Here is an 18,982-nt window from a genome sequence, read left to right as displayed (position 1 = left end):
AAGGAAGCTTCCATATTTTTGCATTGTCTCCTCTCATGGTTCGTTAATTCATTACCTTCCCTGCTGGTTTCTTTACCCTTAGTGGGGAAGTTTATTAGCCTGGCTGTGCAAAATTTGGTAGATAATAGAAACGTTTGAGGTTCAAGGAGAGTGCTCACGTTGTTACTTGCTTTAAAGCACTTGGTTTACACAGAGAGGTAAAATATTGGTTATTGTCAAGAGATTAGCCAGCAAGCTCAAAATTTCAATGAGAATTTATGTTTTCTTATCAGAAGTGGAGATTAGTCCAGTGATATTAAGATTTGAAGTTGAAATTACAAGTTGATCGTTGTAATACATTTCAGCAATAGATTGATACTATAATTTTGATGGATTGGTTCTGTCCTGAGTGAATAATAAAAATGTTTTGGATATGCCTGGCACATTGAAGGTTGTAAATCAGAATAAAGATACAAATGATAATGAAAGTGGTACTTGAGAAAATATTTCTAAATTATTATTTAAATGGCAGAACATTATATTTTATTCTTTTGTACCTGTATGTGAAGGATATGTTATACAAAGTAAAGTTCTTGAGGTATAATGACTAGTTAATCCAAACTTGCTGTATGTGTGGCATGCTTTCAGGTGACAGTATTGCCCTTTTCATGAAGGTATGTTATATCTGGACTGAACAATCTGTACATTTTACCTGACTTATAATTATTTCTGCAATATTATTTTTAGAACAAGAATTCCAAGTAAATTGCTTTACCTGGATTTCGAATTCTTACTTTTTAGAGTGTCAGGAAATACTCTCTTCTTCAAGAGTGAACCCAAGACGACCATCAATAAATTTCATTTGTTTCTCAGCCTGTATTTCAGATACTCAGACCCAGTGAGAGCATAATTGTGACTGTTAGGAGTAACCTCTGATTGTTGTGTATTAATTCTAACATCCTTCCTCTGATCAAATTCTAGGCTGCCAGGATATTGCAGATGAGTTCAGAGCACAGGAGATTGATGGACAGGCTCTTCTCTTGCTAAAAGAAGACCATCTTATGAGTGCAATGAATATCAAGCTAGGCCCGGCCCTAAAGATCTGTGCACGCATCAACTCTCTGAAGGAATCTTAACGGGATCATGAGGCTCTGAGATAACAGCAGTTTTATTCTTAAACAAACTTGTAAGGTAAAGGCTCAAATTGGCCTACAATATTATCACTTACTGTGATGGATAGCCAAGCACATTGGGATCTCTGCATTAAGGCTGACATTTCTTCTACAGATAAAATAATTCATTATATTGATACATTTTCATAATTAGCTAACATTGGTGAATTAATTTTACAGGTTACACACAACATTGAAAGACTTGTTATAGAGGGCCATGATATTTTTCAAAGTGTTTTACTAGATAATTTTTTTAAAGGTGATGTTTATCATTAATATAAAAAATCCTTTTGAAAGTAATTTAATGATTTACATTTCTCCTCTTTTGATTCGGTTTTCTTATACATTTTTCTACCCTATAATTTTTCTATGGGTTGTCGTGAGAGATATAATTTAGGAGTGATTTAGGAATAATTTTGGAGTCCAGTGACTGGAATTGTATGCAGTGAGATATCACTGTATGTTTTAAAAAACATGTCTTTTAGACAATTGCTTTGTCTATAAAAAGGATTGCATTCTAGCATGAATAATACTGATCTGGAAGTTAGAAGATTTGGTTTCTTTTCCAAACTTGACCAAGAATTTGGTGTGACTGAGGAAGTTAGTTTTCCTCTTAGTTTTTGTTCTTTTAGAGCAGTGGTTCTCAACAGAGGTCAGTTTTGTTCCCCAGGGGACATTTGAAAATGTCAAGGGACATTTTGGTTGTCATAGCTTAGGGGTTGGGCAGGGGGTTGCTGTTGGTATCTGAAGCGTGGACAGGGATGTCGCTAAATATCCTACAATGCACAGGACAGCCCTCTACAACAAAGAGTTATCTGGTCCAAAATGTCAGTAGTGCCAAGGTTGAGAAACCGTAACATAGGAGGGATAAATGTTGCTCTTTTTCACCCAGAGGGATATTTTGAGAAAAAAAATTTTAAAAGGGATGTAATAAGGAATACATTGTACAACGGAAGTATTTCAGATAGCATTAATGTTCTGCTAGAGTATTTTTCCCAGTTTTATGCATTCTAGAAAAAGGGGGGAAATCTGCCTGTAAAATGAGAACTAGCATACTTAGAATTTTGCCTCTCAGTATTGAGTCATAATAACAATTCTCTTTCATATCTCTCTGCACTGATGAAGGCATAATATGATTATGCCTTATGAACCAGTGCACAGCCTTTGCTGGCAGGGCGATACTTTGTAGTGGCTATGTGGTTGGTCTTTGGATTTTTCTAGTGTTGAACAAGCTGGATCTAGCTAGAATGCACATTCCTTTTTCCTTGACTAAATCTTTGTATGCTTCCTGCAAAGCACTTATCCAACTGATCTCTCTTGGATAATTGGATCTAATTTTGTATGTACACGTTTTAGGGAAAAAAGATTTTAAAGCAAAACCTTCCATTGAACAGTTAGTGTTCTGTTAGAATTATGGCACTAAAAATTGTGGCAGGCCTGTGAACTTTATAGTCCTGGACATCAAAAATGTTTTAATCTTTTTTTAATCTTATCTTTACCATACAATGGAAATGTTTTAATAATTGAAGGAACATACACAGATATTTGGCAGAAGTTCAGTAAGTGAGGAAGAGTCCATGGGTTTCAGTCATTGTCACTGATCTTTTAAAAAAGATTGTGTTACGCTAGTAGAAGACTAAAGATGTCATTAAAGACATCACAGATATTTATCTTTTGGCTTTGTGTACATTAGAGAATGTTGATTATTTTTATACAAAAATACAGCGGGTAATTTTTTTAACCTTTAGATGCCTCTTGTTTGAATGTATGCTTTGTGGGATTCTTTTGTGTAGTAATGTTTTAAAGAAAAGACATTTACTGATAGTTATGTGTAGGATTAGAATATGTAATATAGTGTAAGGCTCATGTTCCAGACCTACAATAGCTTGTAGTCTATGTCACATATTTCTGTATATCACATTTTTAATTATTGGATTACAGTATCAAGGAAAGGTAGGTACTCTACAGTTAATTTTCATTTATTAGCAGTTAATCATTATGACAGAGTTGTCATATGCTTTGACTTTTCCCCTCATCTTGTAATTTCAGAACACAAGTATAGGTTAAGCATTAGTAGGAGATGGTCCACTGTATGAGGGCTGAAGGGCACAATGGAAAGTCTGCCCTGGAATTAAAACTTTGTCACAGATGATCCACAAACAATTCATACAGAATTGATTCTTTGGGGATAGACTCCCCTGGCAATAATGATTACCTCCCATAACTATATTATCTATATATAGCCTTTAAGGTATTAACTTGGAACTGTGGTCCCTCTTCTGATATCAGTCATTATGTACTTACTGAAAGCCCCTGTGCGTAGCACTGTGTTAAGTATCCGAGAAAGCTTACAAGAGGGGTTTCCATTGGAGAGCACCTTATAATCCTAAATCTTATAATAATCTTAAGAACAGACCAGATCTTCTGTTGTCCCTACCCAAAACATACCCAGAAGATATACTTGCTTTTTTCAAGTTATTTTATTTAGAAATGGCTCATTGGCTTTTAACTAGTAGTTTTCCCATTGATGCAGCTGTTTCTTTCTGGGTGATTTAACTATCTGAATTTCAAAATTTCGTTATGTATAATGGATATAGACGATAACACTGGGTGTCCACTTCTCTCCTGAGCTTAAAGCACAGTTTTAGTATGAAATAGGTGGGGAGAGTGCTGTCATTTTCGTTTTCCTTCATATTACTGGTTGTTTTAGGATTTTGATTGAGGAGAAGGAATGACAACAGAAAGGGTACATGGGAAGTTCTTCCTACTTTTGCTACCTAAGTTTGCATTTTCTGACTTCTTTATACTGATGCACTTTTCCCATTGAGGAAGAAAATCCCTACAAGTTTGAAATTTTATTTGCTTTAAGCCATGTGTTCCTAAGAAAGTACACAGAGAGCTGGTTTATAAAAGTTGTTTCTTACATGATGTGCATTTTCATCAAGCCTTGTGTAGGCATGTGTCTGACACAGCTGGGCAGCTTTGATATATAATCAGTATAAGAGTGCTGTCCCACAAGCTGTCACTTTTTAAGTGGCTGGTAATTTTTCCATGATGGTACTTTTAATTTGCTGGCACATCCTCTAAACATACATTTTTTAAAGTCCCAGTTTAAGGGCCGTCCCCTCAGAATAGAGAATGTGGAATAGAAGGAAGGAAATATTAGTGAAGGAGCTTGAGAATGGTGGAGAAGCAGACAAGAGACCTGGCACTTTGTTTATCCCACTTCAGTGCTGAACAAACTTCTGCACTTTAGAAGTTAATAGTCATGTTTTACCTAGTTCCAAATAGAAATTATTTTTTGTAGGTAGCCGACTTTATTTTAATTTTTGACACAGTTTATCTTCCCATATCCAGTGTAATATTATAGTCAGACATTTATTCAAATACCAGTCTTGGATTGAAATCTGTCCGAGTGCCCCATATCACTGGCTTGTTCAATTAAATGTTATGAAGTCCCATTATTTGCATTTGCAGGGTTTTGGTACCACCATAGCACAAGTATGGTAAGGAGGCAATATATAGATTGAGTATAGTCTTAGGCTATGTTTGCATGTGTGTAAACAGTCTTGGAAAGAGTAAACTATTGCACATATATGGGAATGATGCTATCCTCATAGCCATATGGAGTGGAAGAAATCCCTGGCTGGACACACTGTTAAAGATATATTTTCCACCAGAACAGCCTGGTTATATTTTGTGGTTTGAAGATCCTCACCCTTAGTGAATGGCAGGAACTCATGCTGCCTCTGGGCAATGGGCATTGAGCATTACTGCCTAATAGGATGAAAGAGCCTCACTCCCCTTACCTCCTCAAGCCCCAAGGAAACAGTGTGAAAACTTTCTTCTTAGAGAGACCTTTGCCTGAAAATCCCTACAGAGGACTTTGTAGTAGGGTTAATTTTAGGGAGGTAACTGGGGCAGGAATTTCTAATACCTAACAGTCATGTCTTCGTAAACCCTCTGGGCAGTGGAAACTGGCCATTTATGTACAATGTTTGCTCAGTCTGTTTCCTTTGCAGGACATGTAACTATAACGGGGCCTTGGGGAAGGTTTTCTAGGGGAAAGGACAGGGAAGTGGAGGAGGAGACAAACGGGGGGAAAAGCATTCCAGACCCAAGAGGATAATATGGTTAACTGAGTGAGGTTGTGTAGTATAGATATGGCCATCAGTAGTTCAAAATAATAAATTGTAATGGTTGGGTCCCAGTTATAGCAATAAACAGTATAGGTTTTTTTTATGTCAAGATTTACCTGTAATCAAACTCATTCTTTTACTCTCTTTATCAAGAGATTCTGCCCTTAGGAGCATATTAATAGTTCCAATGATACATAAATTGGTGATTTTTGACTTCTGAAAAAGGTGACAGTTATTATAGTTGGAGAATATTTGTCAAGAACTCAAAGGTTAATTGTTATAATTGAGTTATCAGAATTATATAGAGGAGAGAGTATCCATTGTCAGATACTGCAGTTGAATCAACCTTGTGGATTGTTACAAAGGCATTTTTAAGGTTTTTAAGATAGTGTTTTGTTAGGTTGTGTCTCAGTCTAAGAGTTGGATGACTAAGAGCTGTAGGGTTCTGTTTATTAGCGTGGATTTCAGTAAACACAAGCCTACCTCTATTTCTTTGATGCACAATAGTGTGGATCATGAAATGAACTGTTTAATCTACATTCATCAATATTGGTATTTTCTGAATCTGTTTAGAGCATTTGATTTCATCTTAACAATTGTGATTCAATTAAATAAGCACAAATACAATATTAGGGAAAGTAAATATGCAATCTTATTAAAATTTAATTTCAACCTATTATAAGCTGTACATCTTAAAAAAATTCTTTGGGAAGATATTCCTCTTTTGTTAGAAGTTCATAAAATGTATCATTATATAGTTTCCCTCATAGCACTAATATAAGCCATTTCTTCAATAAAAAGTTGAAAATTATATTATCTTCTTTGGAAAAAGTTTCCTAAATTTTTAAAAATTATAAAGTTTTACATATTATTTTTCAGAGCTTATTTAATCTACTTTAAAGTAATACTATGGTAAAGGTGTTTTTTTGGAAGTTGTAAAGCACTAACACAAATATAATTTTTACCATCATATTCCAGAGCAAAACGTCTGGCTTTTCCTGAACTTTCACTTTAGTACACGTACATGAGAAGGGAGACCTGCCCTCCTTCTCAGATCCGAAGCTCAGCTTCTCTAATGAAAACTCTCCCATTCTGCTCTACCACATGAACACACACCTCTGAAGTGCCATGTTCATGGGAGCTTTGGGAAATGTTTTCCACAAATGTTTCATTTTTTTCCCTTTGTATAGCTTGTGAACATTTAATTTTACTTAAAGGTGACGATTTCAACCTCCGACATTAGAGAAGAGGTACATTTAAAAAGTATTTTTTTCTACTGCCTTTGAAAAGTACAGTTGCTCTCAGTGATATTGGTGGCGTCAGTATGAATCCATAGAAAAAGAAAACCTGTGTGTAAAGGTCTTAAAATGTATTGTTTAAAAGAAGTAATAAATGAATTTTAATTTGGAAAAAAATCTATATAAATTTAAAGCACTATTATGCTAACATGGTATAGTTTTAAATGTAAGAGTAAAAAAAGAAAGTCCTTTTAGACCACCTATTTAAATTCACTCCAGTAATCTTAAGGATGGATAGTAGCCGTCTTATTGACTTGAAAGTTATACTTTAGGGACTATTATCAGTGTTAAATCCTTGATTTTGTGGAGCTTTAATTGATGGAGGTGAAAAATTTGGGGTTTATAAGAGCGGTGGGGAATGGTAGTGAAATGAACATCAACATATTTTAGAAAAAGGAACTTTTTTAGTCTTGCCTCAAGCAAACCAGATGTATCCATTGCTTAAAATCTTTTAGAATGCTTATGTTAAAGCCATAGTTTTGTTTTAGGTAGTACTAAATAATTACTTCAATAGTAAATAAGAGATGCACAGAATCATTAAATTAACATGATAAATGAAGATAAAACACTGGCTGGGAGACTGGGGTTTTACTTCTAGTTGGTGAATTAGCTGTGTGACACCTTAGGCCATTACTTAGCTTTTAACCTGTTTCCTCTTCTGAGTATACAGCATGGAGCCTGTACTACTCAAAATGTTGATTTTGTTTAAAATCATCTTTAAGCTATATAAAACTACGATTCTAGGCCACATAATGGGGTATTTTTTAAAGTTGCTCCTACTTAATTCTCTTTTATCTTAATTCTCTTAATTTCCTTTCTTAATGGTTCATTTCACACTTAAGAGCCTTTGCTAAAAGATAATTATTTATTAAGCATCCGTCTCCTGGGTCACCCACAGTCTTTGTTCTCCTAAGGATTAAGGTAGAAAATTCACACAGATGAGCAAATGAGGATGTTTTTCTAAACACCTCTTGCTAAACCACTGAACACATGAATACATCAGAACATTGTCATTCATTCATTTATCCATTCATTTAGCAAACCATTTGAACATTTACTGTGCAGTGTGTGGTATACTTAAGGAACTAGTAATAAGTAAACAAAATCCTCTCTTCCCCCCATTTTTGATCGTGGCTTGAACAAACATGGATGTAATTATTATTACTTAATGTACTGAATGTAAAGTTGGAACTGAGAGGGAATTTTTATGCATTGGGTAAAGGATTAGGCTAGGTGATATCTAAGGGAGCTGAGTGAATCACATCATAATTCCTATAAAACATTTTGCATACTAATCCATATATCTGATTAGGTTACAGAATTAAAGGTACCTAATATTAGGATTTATATTTTGAAACTGTTGTGACAGCCCATATTTCTCAGAATTATTTTGACACTTGAATCTATTCCAGAGGTGTTGCTATATGCAGGGTGTGTGACAGAACAATACAAAGAAGCTGGTGCTGATTTACTATACATTTTGAACTACACCCAGTATTGACAGTGCAGTAACTTTTGAAAACTGAAAAATCTCAGAAGAGCTTGCTGAACAGGTTTGGTTTTTATTTTGTGTTTGTCTTTTTAAAGCAAGAAAGATTACCTAAAATTTTACTGTTATCACAAATATCTACTTTTTAGAAAGCACTCATATATTGCATAGTAAAAGGGTTTCCTTTAAAATGCAGAACCGGTAAGCAGTAAAACAGTTTTGTGCTTGGAGCTTGAATTTACAAGTATTTGGGGAGTAAATATAGAATGGGAGAATTGATTAACTGGGAAGAAGGTCCCTTACCACCCGAGGATTCTGTGAATTACATTGTGATTTCCTGTTGACACAACTTTACATATTAATATCACTTGATACTAACCTTCTCCATAAAGATACAAAATGAAAATATATTAAAAAGATCTTTTATGTATCATAGTCACAGCTTTTTAAAGCAGGAAAATGTCCAAATACGTGTTAGACTAGAATCTATAATAAAGTGTTTGTAAACAGGAACACTAACATCCAAGTGACCAGATAGTCTGGGTTTAAAAAAATTTTTCCATGGTACTGGTTAAAACTTTTAAAATATTTTAACTTACGTAATTTTTCAAATATTTTTGCTGTTAAAATATCTATTACATAAATACTTTTTGTATGTGTATTCTAAATTTTTAAAAAATCAGTGGGAGTGTGCAAAGATGGTATAATTTTGGACATCTAATTTCTAAGACATTTAACTAGATTCCCAATCACCTCATTCAAAAGCTTGGTCTTTCTGTTTTTTCCATAGGAAAAAAAAAAGTCAAAGTAAGCTCCAAAAAACTCCTCAAAGTAAGGGGTGAGCTTGTGGTGTAGGTTGGAGTTGTAGACAGCAGCGTGCAGGATGGATACCGACACTGGTGTCAGGCATTTCAAGCCTCTTTGTTGAATTAGTGCTTTTTGTCTGCTTGCTTGTTGAAAACATTTTTTGCTGTTGACTTAACAAAGGCAAATTGTGATAAACTTTAAAAAATTTTTATTTTTGATGCCTTATGCACATGTTAACTGATTTTTTAATTCCTCCTTTTGCTTCCTCCCATTGTTCTAATTAAATAGGACTTTCATATTATTAAAACCTCAAACACTGACCCAACCAGGATGAACAAAGAATCACCAAGGGGAAAGAAAACATTTTTTTATCTTTACAAAAAACAAATGTTAAGATTATATATAGATGTATTCTTTATGTTGGATATTGTACTAGAGTCCTCCTTGCAGGGAATGAAATAGTTTTAGCACTCTTAGCATTAGCGGTCCTAGATTGGTGTCTATAGCTGCAGTTTTAAAATGTATAACCTGACAATGAAGTTAATTTTGCATTATGAGAGCACACCATGATCTATGTAAAAAGATTGTCCATTTGGTGTATTTTTTTAAAAAAGAGAAAGCACTTTCATATTAACAGTAGCATGTGTATGAATTTTAGATTTTCATATTTGTTGTGTCTGTATTCAGTGAAGTAAAATTGAACATTTCAGATGTTTGTTGATGGCAACATTAACTGTTAAATTAAAGCACCTTATACTCTGCTGCTTAAACTTGCTTGTAATTGCACCTTTGTTACCTGCACATTTTCACATAGAATATTGTTGTAACATTGCTTCATGTGGGTCTGGATGGAAGGTTAGTGGGCCTACAGGATCATTTATTTATATTGTTTATATTAATTACAATAATATATTGTAGACCAGTTGTAAGTTCATTTCTTTACAAATAAAAGCCTCTTCCATTTGGCTGGTCAACTGAATAATTTCTTTTTTTCCTTTAAGCTTGTGAGGCACAGGGCATCTTCTAAGTAAACAAACAGCTTAGTGGGGCTTGAAATAGTTATACATTATCCAGGTTTAAAATCTGCAGAGAGGGTAAGTCTTTAGTTATTAAGTAAAATATATTCTTAAGTATCTCAGTTCCACATATGGCCAATTAGAAAGCCACTACATTCAGAAGGAAAGTAACACAGAGAATTAGAGTAGGTTTGTACATTGAGAAATTAGACGGTATCTGTGTAGCTTAACTCACAGAGTGATTTCAGGTTTTTCTGCCGTTTAGATTGCTTCACTCCAGTAGTTCTCAACCGGGAACAGTTTTGCCCACTGAAGGGAGTACGGCAGTCTCCGGAGACGTTGTGATTGTAGTGACTGGGAAAGGAGGTTCTACTGGCACCTAGTGGATAGAAGGCAGAGATGCTGCCAAACGTGCTGCAGCACACAGCACAGCTCCCCCAACGAAGGGTTATCCAACAGAAAACGTCAGTAGTGCTGAGGGTGAGAAACCCTACCTTCACACCATGGTACGTCGCCCATGTGATTACGGGTTGTCATGCAAATATATGACAGATGATAAGTTACAACTGAAGATGGATCTGTTATGTCAGGGAAGAGACCTAGTCACCACTCTCAGTTCTGTAAGGTGAGCAACCAAAACTTTTCTTTTAGGAATATTTGCACTAAGAACAGAGATATATTTTTTTAAGTTAAATGAATTTATTTTTTTTTTTCATTTACCATTTTAACCACTTTATTTTTTAAAAAGAATTTATTTATTTATTGGCTGCGCTGGGTCTTCATTGCTGCACGTGGCCTTTCTCTCTAGCAGCGGCAAGCGGGGGCTACTCTTCATTGCGGTGCGCGGGCTTCTCATCGCGCTGGCTTCTCTTGCTGTGGAGCACGGGCTCTAGGCGCGCGGGCTTAAGTAGCTGCCTCACATGGGCTCAGTAGTTGAGGCACGCAGGCCCTAGAGTGCACAGGGTGCAGTAGTTGCAGCCCACGGGCTCTAGGGTGCGCAGGCTTCGGTAGTTGTGGCTCGCGGGCTCTTGAGCGCAGGCTCGGTAGTTGTGGCGCACTGGCTTAGTTGCTCCGCGGCATGTAGGATCTTGCCGGACCAGGGCTCGAACCCGTGTCCCCTGCATTGGCAGGCGGATTCTTAACCACTGCGCCACCAGGGAAGTCCTAAAATTAGCTAAATTTAAATTGCACTAATCTTTCCCCTTATGTTAAAGAATATTTACACCAAATTATTTAAAGAAAACAATCTTGATATTCTTGCTCTAAGTGTAATAAAAATGTTTATTTAAATTTGAAAAGTTGGCAGTGAATCGCAGATTTACCTAACAGTTTGTATCCAGTAGTTTTCTGGGTAACACAAATATCAGTATGGTCAACAGGTATAAATATTTCTTATTGGAAGTATTTTGTTAAAAAAAAAAAACAATAATATCACAATCCCAAAAAGACATATTCTGAAAAGGTATGAAAGTTTGGGATGTGGGGGAGAGCTTTCAGTTCAGTTCATTCTTTATATGTCCCAAGTCATCACTCTTTCCCATTTGTAAAATTATAATTCTTGTAGCTGTTAGTTTTAGTTTTAACATGGCAACATGTCAACAAATTATTACTGATATAGGCTTTTCAATCTGCTCAAGATTATGAATTGTAAGTGGAATGAAGCAGCATTTCCAGTTGACAAATGGATCCACAGGTAATGCCATGTTTCTAAAATTAAGTTTGTGACAATTAAACCAAAAAACTGTAGCAATGAGAAAACTATTGACAAAGTACAACCACGGAATGTTCATCTCGATGTACGCTGGAATCTGTACTTTAAGTAAAAGGATAATTATTTGAAGTAGTACAAATGGTAACCAGGTACCAAGAAAACAGATAATCAACTTGGGCAAGAGTGTTTTTTTAGAGCTCACAGTATAACTACAGTGGAATGAAAAGGGAAAATATAGGACAGTCTCATTCATATAGGAAGTTATCCTAACAGCCTGTACCAAGGTAATAACTTCTGACCAAGAGGTTATAAAAGCCATAAATAAAATCATCACCATGGAAAATGACAGCCAGTAACTCTGAATGCTGATGTAGAAAGGACACTGATAAGAATAAACATTCTGTACCTTCAGGCTTTGGTAGATAGCTGGATCTCCCAAAACATAAGTAAGGACTGAAATCCAAATTAAAATAACTGCAAAGAAATAAAATACTTTTTGACACTTAAATGGAAGCTTGGTGGCTTTACAGAAATTCAGGTAATAATCTATACAAGCTGTCAGAAAAACTGGATAATGCAAAAAGCCGTAAGTAAAAGAAATAATTTGAGTAAACAGGCAGATGTGGTATTTAGTAAACCTAATGCCTAAAAGTACAAAATCCCTGAAATAGGATATAATGGAAATATTCACCAAAAGTAGAAGATCAGTAAATGCTAGTGAAATGCAAAAATATTCCATAAAATTTTGATGGGTGTTTTTTCTTCTCATTCCTAGTGTGAGGATATTTAATAATATTTTCCCAAGTGTAATCAAGAATAACAGACAGTTACCATCTAGGGGCTGATTTGTTTGATGTAGCTGGTACTGAAAAGAGCAGTTCTCTGAAGTAAGAGCAGTCATTTTTTTTTTTCAGTTCAATTTCAAAGGCCTGCTGCTACAATAAAACAGTGCTTCACTTTATTTTCCATCCCTGCAAAGAAAAGTGAAAAGAAAACCTTGATGTTATCTTGATGCTATCACTGTTTTAAAACTTTACAAAGCAAGCACCTCATCTCAAAAATCTATTTTAATCCAATCATTTCCCCAAATAAACATATTTCTTATACTTAGAATACAGAATATGATCAAGAATAATTAATGTGTATACTCTCGTCATTCTTTGAGACCCAGATGGTCCAGAGCTCTCAGATCTATAACCAAACTGTTTTATATAAATTACTAACTTCTACAGAAGCACAGGTTTTAATAACTTGTTGAAAAAAGGTAGAAAAACACTTTTATCTACCAGAGCCAAAATATAGGCTTCATATAGCTGATTCACTTTGCTGTACAGCAGAAACTAACACAACATTATAAAGCAACTATACTCCAATAAAAATTAATTTAAAAAAATGACTGAAACACTCTTAGAAATACATCTACTGTAAAAACAAGCCATGTTTTATGTCATCCAATTTTATAACTGAAGAGCTGGGAATAATTCAGAAAAAAGGCATAGAAACTCTGTGTAGCACTAGAAAGAGGATCTAGGATACCTGATTTTCACTCCCTTACTCTCCTAGAAAGAGAATAGTTCCTTGGAAATAAAAACTGAGGTCCTTCTTTCCAAAAATCTGGAAGGTTCCTGCATTAAGTCATGACATAATCATGAGATCATTCTACTATTAACTATGTTGTGAATAAGATATCACATTGATGGTTTGAATTTTCTCCTTTGGGAAAAAAACATTTAGCAAGTTTGACTTCTAGAAATAAAATACATTCCAAGAAAATACAAAAATATATATATATATAATATATTATAGATTATAATATATATATTATAGATAATATATATTATATATAATATCTATAATATAATATATATATATATATATACACATAGGCTTCAAATAGCAGCCTGATAGGAATACTCAGAACAATCCACTGATAGCTGTTGACTCAGTCCCACTCTGACACCAGACATTACCCGTTTTTGTCTTTCTGTCCGTGAAATTTAGATAATGCTTATGAGGCCCCTTTAGTATATCTGGTTTCAGATCTTTTTAGCTGCAGGATCATCATTCAAATAAATCTCTGAAGCTCAAAGATATAAAACAGACGGTTCAGCTGAAAATCATGAAAATATTGGTTGAGGAAAAAGATTCATCGGGTGTAGCATCTGGAGAGATGAAAGAATACAGGGAGGCAGTAGGGATACCTGAGAACGTTAAGAATTGCTAGGTAAGGGCAAACGAACAGGAGCTGAGCTTGAGTGATAAATGCATTCAAAGCAGGAAAAAGATGATGAAAGGGAAAGTCCAAAGAGAAAGAAAGCAGGAAAGGATGGAAGAAAAGGAAGGAAATTCAAGAAATTTAGCCTTAAAAAAAAGAAAAACCCACACAAATTTAGCCTTAAAAAACAAAACAAAACACAGTTAACCCTAAGTTGTTTCTGCAGGACTGTTCAACCAGTGTTTATAACAGCAAAACAAAACCCAAATAATAACAAAAAACCTACCCATGAATGTCAACAATTAGGGATGCATTAAAAGTGATACATCCTGGGCTTCCCTGGTGGTGCAGTGGTTGAGAGTCCGCCTGCCGATGCAGGGGACACGGGTTCGTGCCCCGGTCTGGGAAGATCCCACATGCCGCGGAGCGGCTGGGCCCGTGAGCCATGGCCGCTGAGCCTGCGCGTCCGGAGCCTGTGCTCCGCAACGGGAGAGGCCGCAACAGAGAGAGGCCCGCGTACCGCCAAAAAAAAAAAAAAAAAAAAAAAAAAGTGATACATCCGTGGGGCTTCCCTGGTGGCGCAGTGGTTAAGAATCCGCCTGCCAATGCAGGAGACACGGGTTTGAGCCCTGGTCCGGGAAGATCCCACATGCCGCGGAGCAACTAAACCCGTGGGCCACAGCTACTGAGCCTGCGCTCTAGAGCCCGTGAGCCACAACTACTGAGCCCATGTGCCACAACTACTGAAGCTGATGCTCCACAACGAGAAGCCACCACAGTGAGGAGCCCGCACACAACAACAAAGACCCAACACAGCCAAAAATTTAAAAAATTAAAGTAAAAATCAAGTGATACATCCTTACGATGTACTATTATGCAGCCATTAAAAATGTTTCTCGGGGGCTTCCCTGGTGGCACAGTGGTTGAGAATCTGCCTGCCAATGCAGGGGATACGGGTTCGAGCCCTGGTCTGGGAGGATCCCACATGCCGCGGAGCAACTGGGCCTGTGAGCCACAACTACTGAGCCTGCGCGTCTGGAGCCTGTGCTCCGCAACAAGAGAGGCCGCAACAGTGAGAGGCCCGTGCACCGCGATGACGAGTGGCCCCCGCTTGCCACAACTAGAGAAAGCCCTCGCACAGAAACGAAGACCCAACACAGCCAAAAATAAATAAATAAATTTAAAAAAAAAAAAAAAAGTTTCTCGGGATAGGAAGACTTAGTTTTCACTCTACCTTTTCTATACTTATTAAATGTTGTTATGCCTTGTGGTTTTGTTATATGTTAAAAAAAAAAATACCATGATAAATTTCCACAGTATGTTTACTTAAGTGAAATGCAGGATAAAAAATTATGCAGCAACATGTCATCTAATTTTTTACAGATATTATACATGTATAGAAAGAGACTGAAAAGATACATATCAGGTTATTAATATGGTAGTATTATAGGTTTTTCTGATTTTCTCAAACTTTACAGAAAAAAAAGTAAGGGAGTATCAAGTCTGAAAAGTAAAAAAAACAATTTGCCTACAGGTAACTGATGATTAATTTCAAGGAAGTAGTGAGGATACTGTCTGAGGGTAAAGAAAAGAGAGGGAGAGGGCCACCAGTTCTGTTGACAGAATGAACCCTAAGTTGACAAAGAGTCTCTCCTAGTTGAGAAGAGAATTCAACTCTCTTCAACTAGGCCAACTTTTGAGCTTCTGTATTTGTCTTTTCATTGTCCAGTTTTAGCAAGAATATTGCTAAGTCGGTTTAGGCAGGATCTCTCACTCTCAATATCTGATCTCTCTTAATATCTGACCAGGTTCCTCATCCCCATCATCCTTTAGTTTAGCTGATGTCTAATCACCTTGACCTGCCTTCAGCAAGAATTCTGGTAGGTCAGTTTCACCAGAATCCCCTCTTAACCCCTGATGTTTCCTTGGTAACAGTCCATTCACTGACCTGACCCCCACCTTCCTCCTTGGGTATAAATTCCCCCTTTTCCTTGTTGTACTTGGAGTTGAGTCCAGTCTCTATACCCCCCCAACCCCAACTGCAAAATCTCATTATTGTGGTCCCCACACCTATTGCAGTCATCTTGAATAAAGTCTGCCTCATTGTTCTTTAACAAGGATCATAAATATTTTTTTCTTTAACATATTCTCATGGCCATCAATGTACCTTGTCATTAGCTAAGTTATTAAGACACACAAATAATGTATCTATTTACACACACATGTATATGTAAAGAGTTATAAAAAAGCATCCAATACCTATTTTCATAACTATAGGTTATAAAAGAACAAATGAAACAAGTTCTTTTGTACGCTCAATTTTTTCCCTATACTCAAATATACTATATAGTTTAACTTTTCCCTCTCAGAAAAAGTTCCATTCCAGATTTGATATACAGGGGCACAGAATCATGGCTGCCACCTTGACAAACACTACTGGCCTTGGATAAGGAAACCTGGGTGGAATGGTTAAGACCATATGAAATCCTTGTGCCAAGGAAAAAAACAGGCTTAGTTTTAAATAGCAAATGTTGGTTCAGAATGGGGGTGGGGAAGGGAAACGATGTGGGTTCATATTTATAAAGACCCACTTATTAAAAAAGCATGTTTAGGGCTTCCTCGGTGGCGCAGTGGTTGAGAGTCCGCCTGTCGATGCAGGGGACACGGGTTCGTGCCCCGGTCCGGGAAGATCCCACATGCCACGGAGCGGCTGGGCCCGTGAGCCATGGCCGCTGAGCCTGCGCGTCCGGAGCCTGCGCTCCGCAACGGGAGAGGCCACATCAGTGAGAGGCCCCCGTACTGGAAAAACAAAACAAAACAAAAAAAGCATGTTTAGGATAAAAGAAAGGATTATCAGTATAAAATGACTGTACCCTTTACAGTCCTATCCAAAATTAAAGCTAAGGAATCGTACTTAAGTAAGCAACATCCAAGGGATGTTTCCTCAGTTTCCATTTCACCACTGACTCTCCCAGGGGAGCTGATTGGAAGGCCAGGACAGCAGGCCTGTCCCTGCAGGAGGGAAGCAACCCTGAGTGTCTCCCAGGGGCCAAGGAAGCGAGTCGGGGGCAGCGGGTCAGCCACAGCCACCGAGGCACTAACCAAGAACCTCTTCAGAAGAAGATGGGAGAAAGAAGACAACAAATCTGAAATGGAATATGCAAGAGAAACATAAAGCTGGAAGAAACTTCAGAGAGAAGGCCTAGGGAAGATATGCAACTTGAGGCAATAAAAAGCAGTCAGAGGGACTGTATGGAAAAATGTATGTTGGAAAATGAGGTTTTGGTCGTTTTACAATGGTTCCTGAACACCATAATCATGGAAACCAAGGAAAACTTTCTTAGATGAAAATGTTAAACCCTACTTACTCCATAAACCACTGAAAGTATTCAAAATTCCACTATTTTGTTCTTTAAAAAAACCTCCCTGTAGAAGACAAAAAGCCTTTGATGGGCTACCCGTCCTCCAATTTTCCCTTGAAAAATGTTCACATTAACCTACTGGGATGCAAAGATTTATGAAGATATGATCCTTTTCCTGCATGATGTTTTAAACTACTTATGAATCAAGTCATGCTTCATATACGATTCAAGAAGTTAATGTGCAAGTCCTTTTCAGGGCATCTTTGGGCTTGCTGTGTGATCTGGCCAGTTTAGAAGTATTAGTAGGGCCTGAGGGAAACAAACCACGACTTCTTTTCACTGACCCAGTCTCTGCTTTTCCACTTATAACCCAATTAATTCTTAACAACACACCACACTTACTTTGCTTTCTCCAGTAGGTCTTTCTTAGCTGATCTTCCTATTTTACTTCAGTTTTACTGCCTTTAAGTATCTCACTTCTGGTTCCTGGCATACCAAAATGCCATGTGAATAAGCTCTGTGTGAAAGATAGAAAATAAAATAACCGTCATTAATAGCCACCTAAATAACTGGAATTCACTGTAACTGCCTCCAGATCTCTGCTTAGAGAAACTGTAACTATTTGTAGGATTACGGCAAGTAACTTCTTTTTTCCAGCAAAAGGAAGGAAAGGGATACTTAGATTAAAAGTCACCAAAGACCCTGAGATATGGGTGCAGATAACATGGTATCCGTTTATAGAAATACTGCCTACATTGCAGTTTTCACCCACAGGTTCAGAGTCTAAACTAGCAGCTCTCAAACTTTCATTTCAGGACCTTTTGACACTTGGTGCATGTTAACGTGAGTAACATTTTTTAAAGTGAAAAATTACTCTGTTTTCCCAAACAAAAAAATGGAGTGAGCAGAGTGGCACTGTTTCACATTTCACAAATTACTGTAGTATCTGGCTCAACGGCAGACAGCTGGATTCTCATCTATAAAATCAGCTGTGATATCACACATGTAGCTTTTGGAAAATCCACTGTACATTCATGAGAGTTTGAGAGTAAAAAAGAGGTATATAACTTCATAGCATAATTACAATCAAATAGTTGTGTTGTGCAATCATAGAAAAGTTTCCTAGCAAAACCATCTGCATTAAACAATAGGATGGGAAGACGAGCACAGTTAACGTTCTGGTCAACCATTACACAGAAAATGGGATTAGCACTGTAGCTGGATTTGCTGAGCCTCACAAGTGAAGAAAGCCTCTGGGAGAAATAATGTATTGAGCCTTGTCCAGGGATTTTATGTGCCTTTTATCTAATCCTTACAACAATCATGAAGGGTAGATATTATTTTTTTGCATGAGGAAATGCTCGGGGGTTAACAAGCTCATTTCCCTAGGATGTGTGACTGCTAAGCGTTGAAGCTTGAAGTTCAACCTCAGGTTTCATTTCAAAGCTCTTCAGTAAGACACAATTATGGCTCAACTCACAACTGGAAATGTAGAAAGGGATCCAATTTATGTATATGAAAGAGCTTTCCGAATAAGAGTGACTGTGCAGATTACTGGCACCCAAAGGATCCCATGAGAGCCCCTTCAGTGTTCTCTTCCCCTGCCACACGGAATAAACAGGATGTGTTCCAGACAGTACAGCTCAAGACAGTGGGACCTCTGTCAATCTGGTCCTTGAGTGACTGTGTGGAGCAGTGGAGCAAAGCCCCAGGTGATTCAGAATGGATGTACAGTGTAAGCAAGAAATAAAGTTTGTTGTATCAAGCTGGAAGGGTTTTGTGATTATATGTTAC

At 36.9% G+C, this 18,982-nt stretch overlaps 2 protein-coding genes across 14 annotated transcripts in view; one reads left to right on the top strand and one right to left on the bottom strand.

The window, feature by feature from the left end:
- Positions 1-11,329, top strand: part of PHC3 (polyhomeotic homolog 3) — an 85,656-nt gene extending 74,327 nt beyond the window's left edge. For 5 of the 9 annotated variants that reach the window (XM_073803889.1, XM_033855460.2, XM_019946086.3 and 2 more), the window contains one exon: positions 961-9,849. In XM_073803889.1, coding sequence (XP_073659990.1) covers positions 961-1,115 — 155 coding nt within the window. In that variant the 3' untranslated portion in view covers positions 1,116-9,849. Of the gene's footprint in view, positions 1-960; positions 9,850-10,165 lie in introns of those variants that run through there. The other 4 variants (XR_004526316.2, XR_002178572.3, XR_004526315.2 and 1 more) reach the window with 4 other exon arrangements.
- The window catches only part of GPR160 (G protein-coupled receptor 160), a 31,078-nt gene continuing 23,257 nt past the window's right edge, over positions 11,162-18,982 (bottom strand). For 4 of the 5 annotated variants that reach the window (XM_019946094.3, XM_033855462.2, XM_019946096.3 and 1 more), the window contains exons 2-3: positions 17,591-17,705; positions 11,162-12,582 (exon numbers count right to left, since the gene is read on the bottom strand). In XM_019946094.3, coding sequence (XP_019801653.1) covers positions 11,496-12,512 — 1,017 coding nt within the window. In that variant the 5' untranslated portion in view covers positions 12,513-12,582; positions 17,591-17,705 and the 3' untranslated portion in view covers positions 11,162-11,495. Of the gene's footprint in view, positions 12,583-16,417; positions 16,626-17,590; positions 17,706-18,982 lie in introns of all 5 variants that reach the window. The other variant, XM_073803893.1, reaches the window with a different exon arrangement.

The sequence above is a fragment of the Tursiops truncatus genome, chromosome 4 (genome assembly GCF_011762595.2).
Source record: "Tursiops truncatus isolate mTurTru1 chromosome 4, mTurTru1.mat.Y, whole genome shotgun sequence".
NCBI lineage: Eukaryota > Metazoa > Chordata > Mammalia > Artiodactyla > Delphinidae > Tursiops > Tursiops truncatus.
Note: the sequence above shows the minus strand (reverse complement) of the source record. Positions and strands in the feature narration are given on the sequence as shown.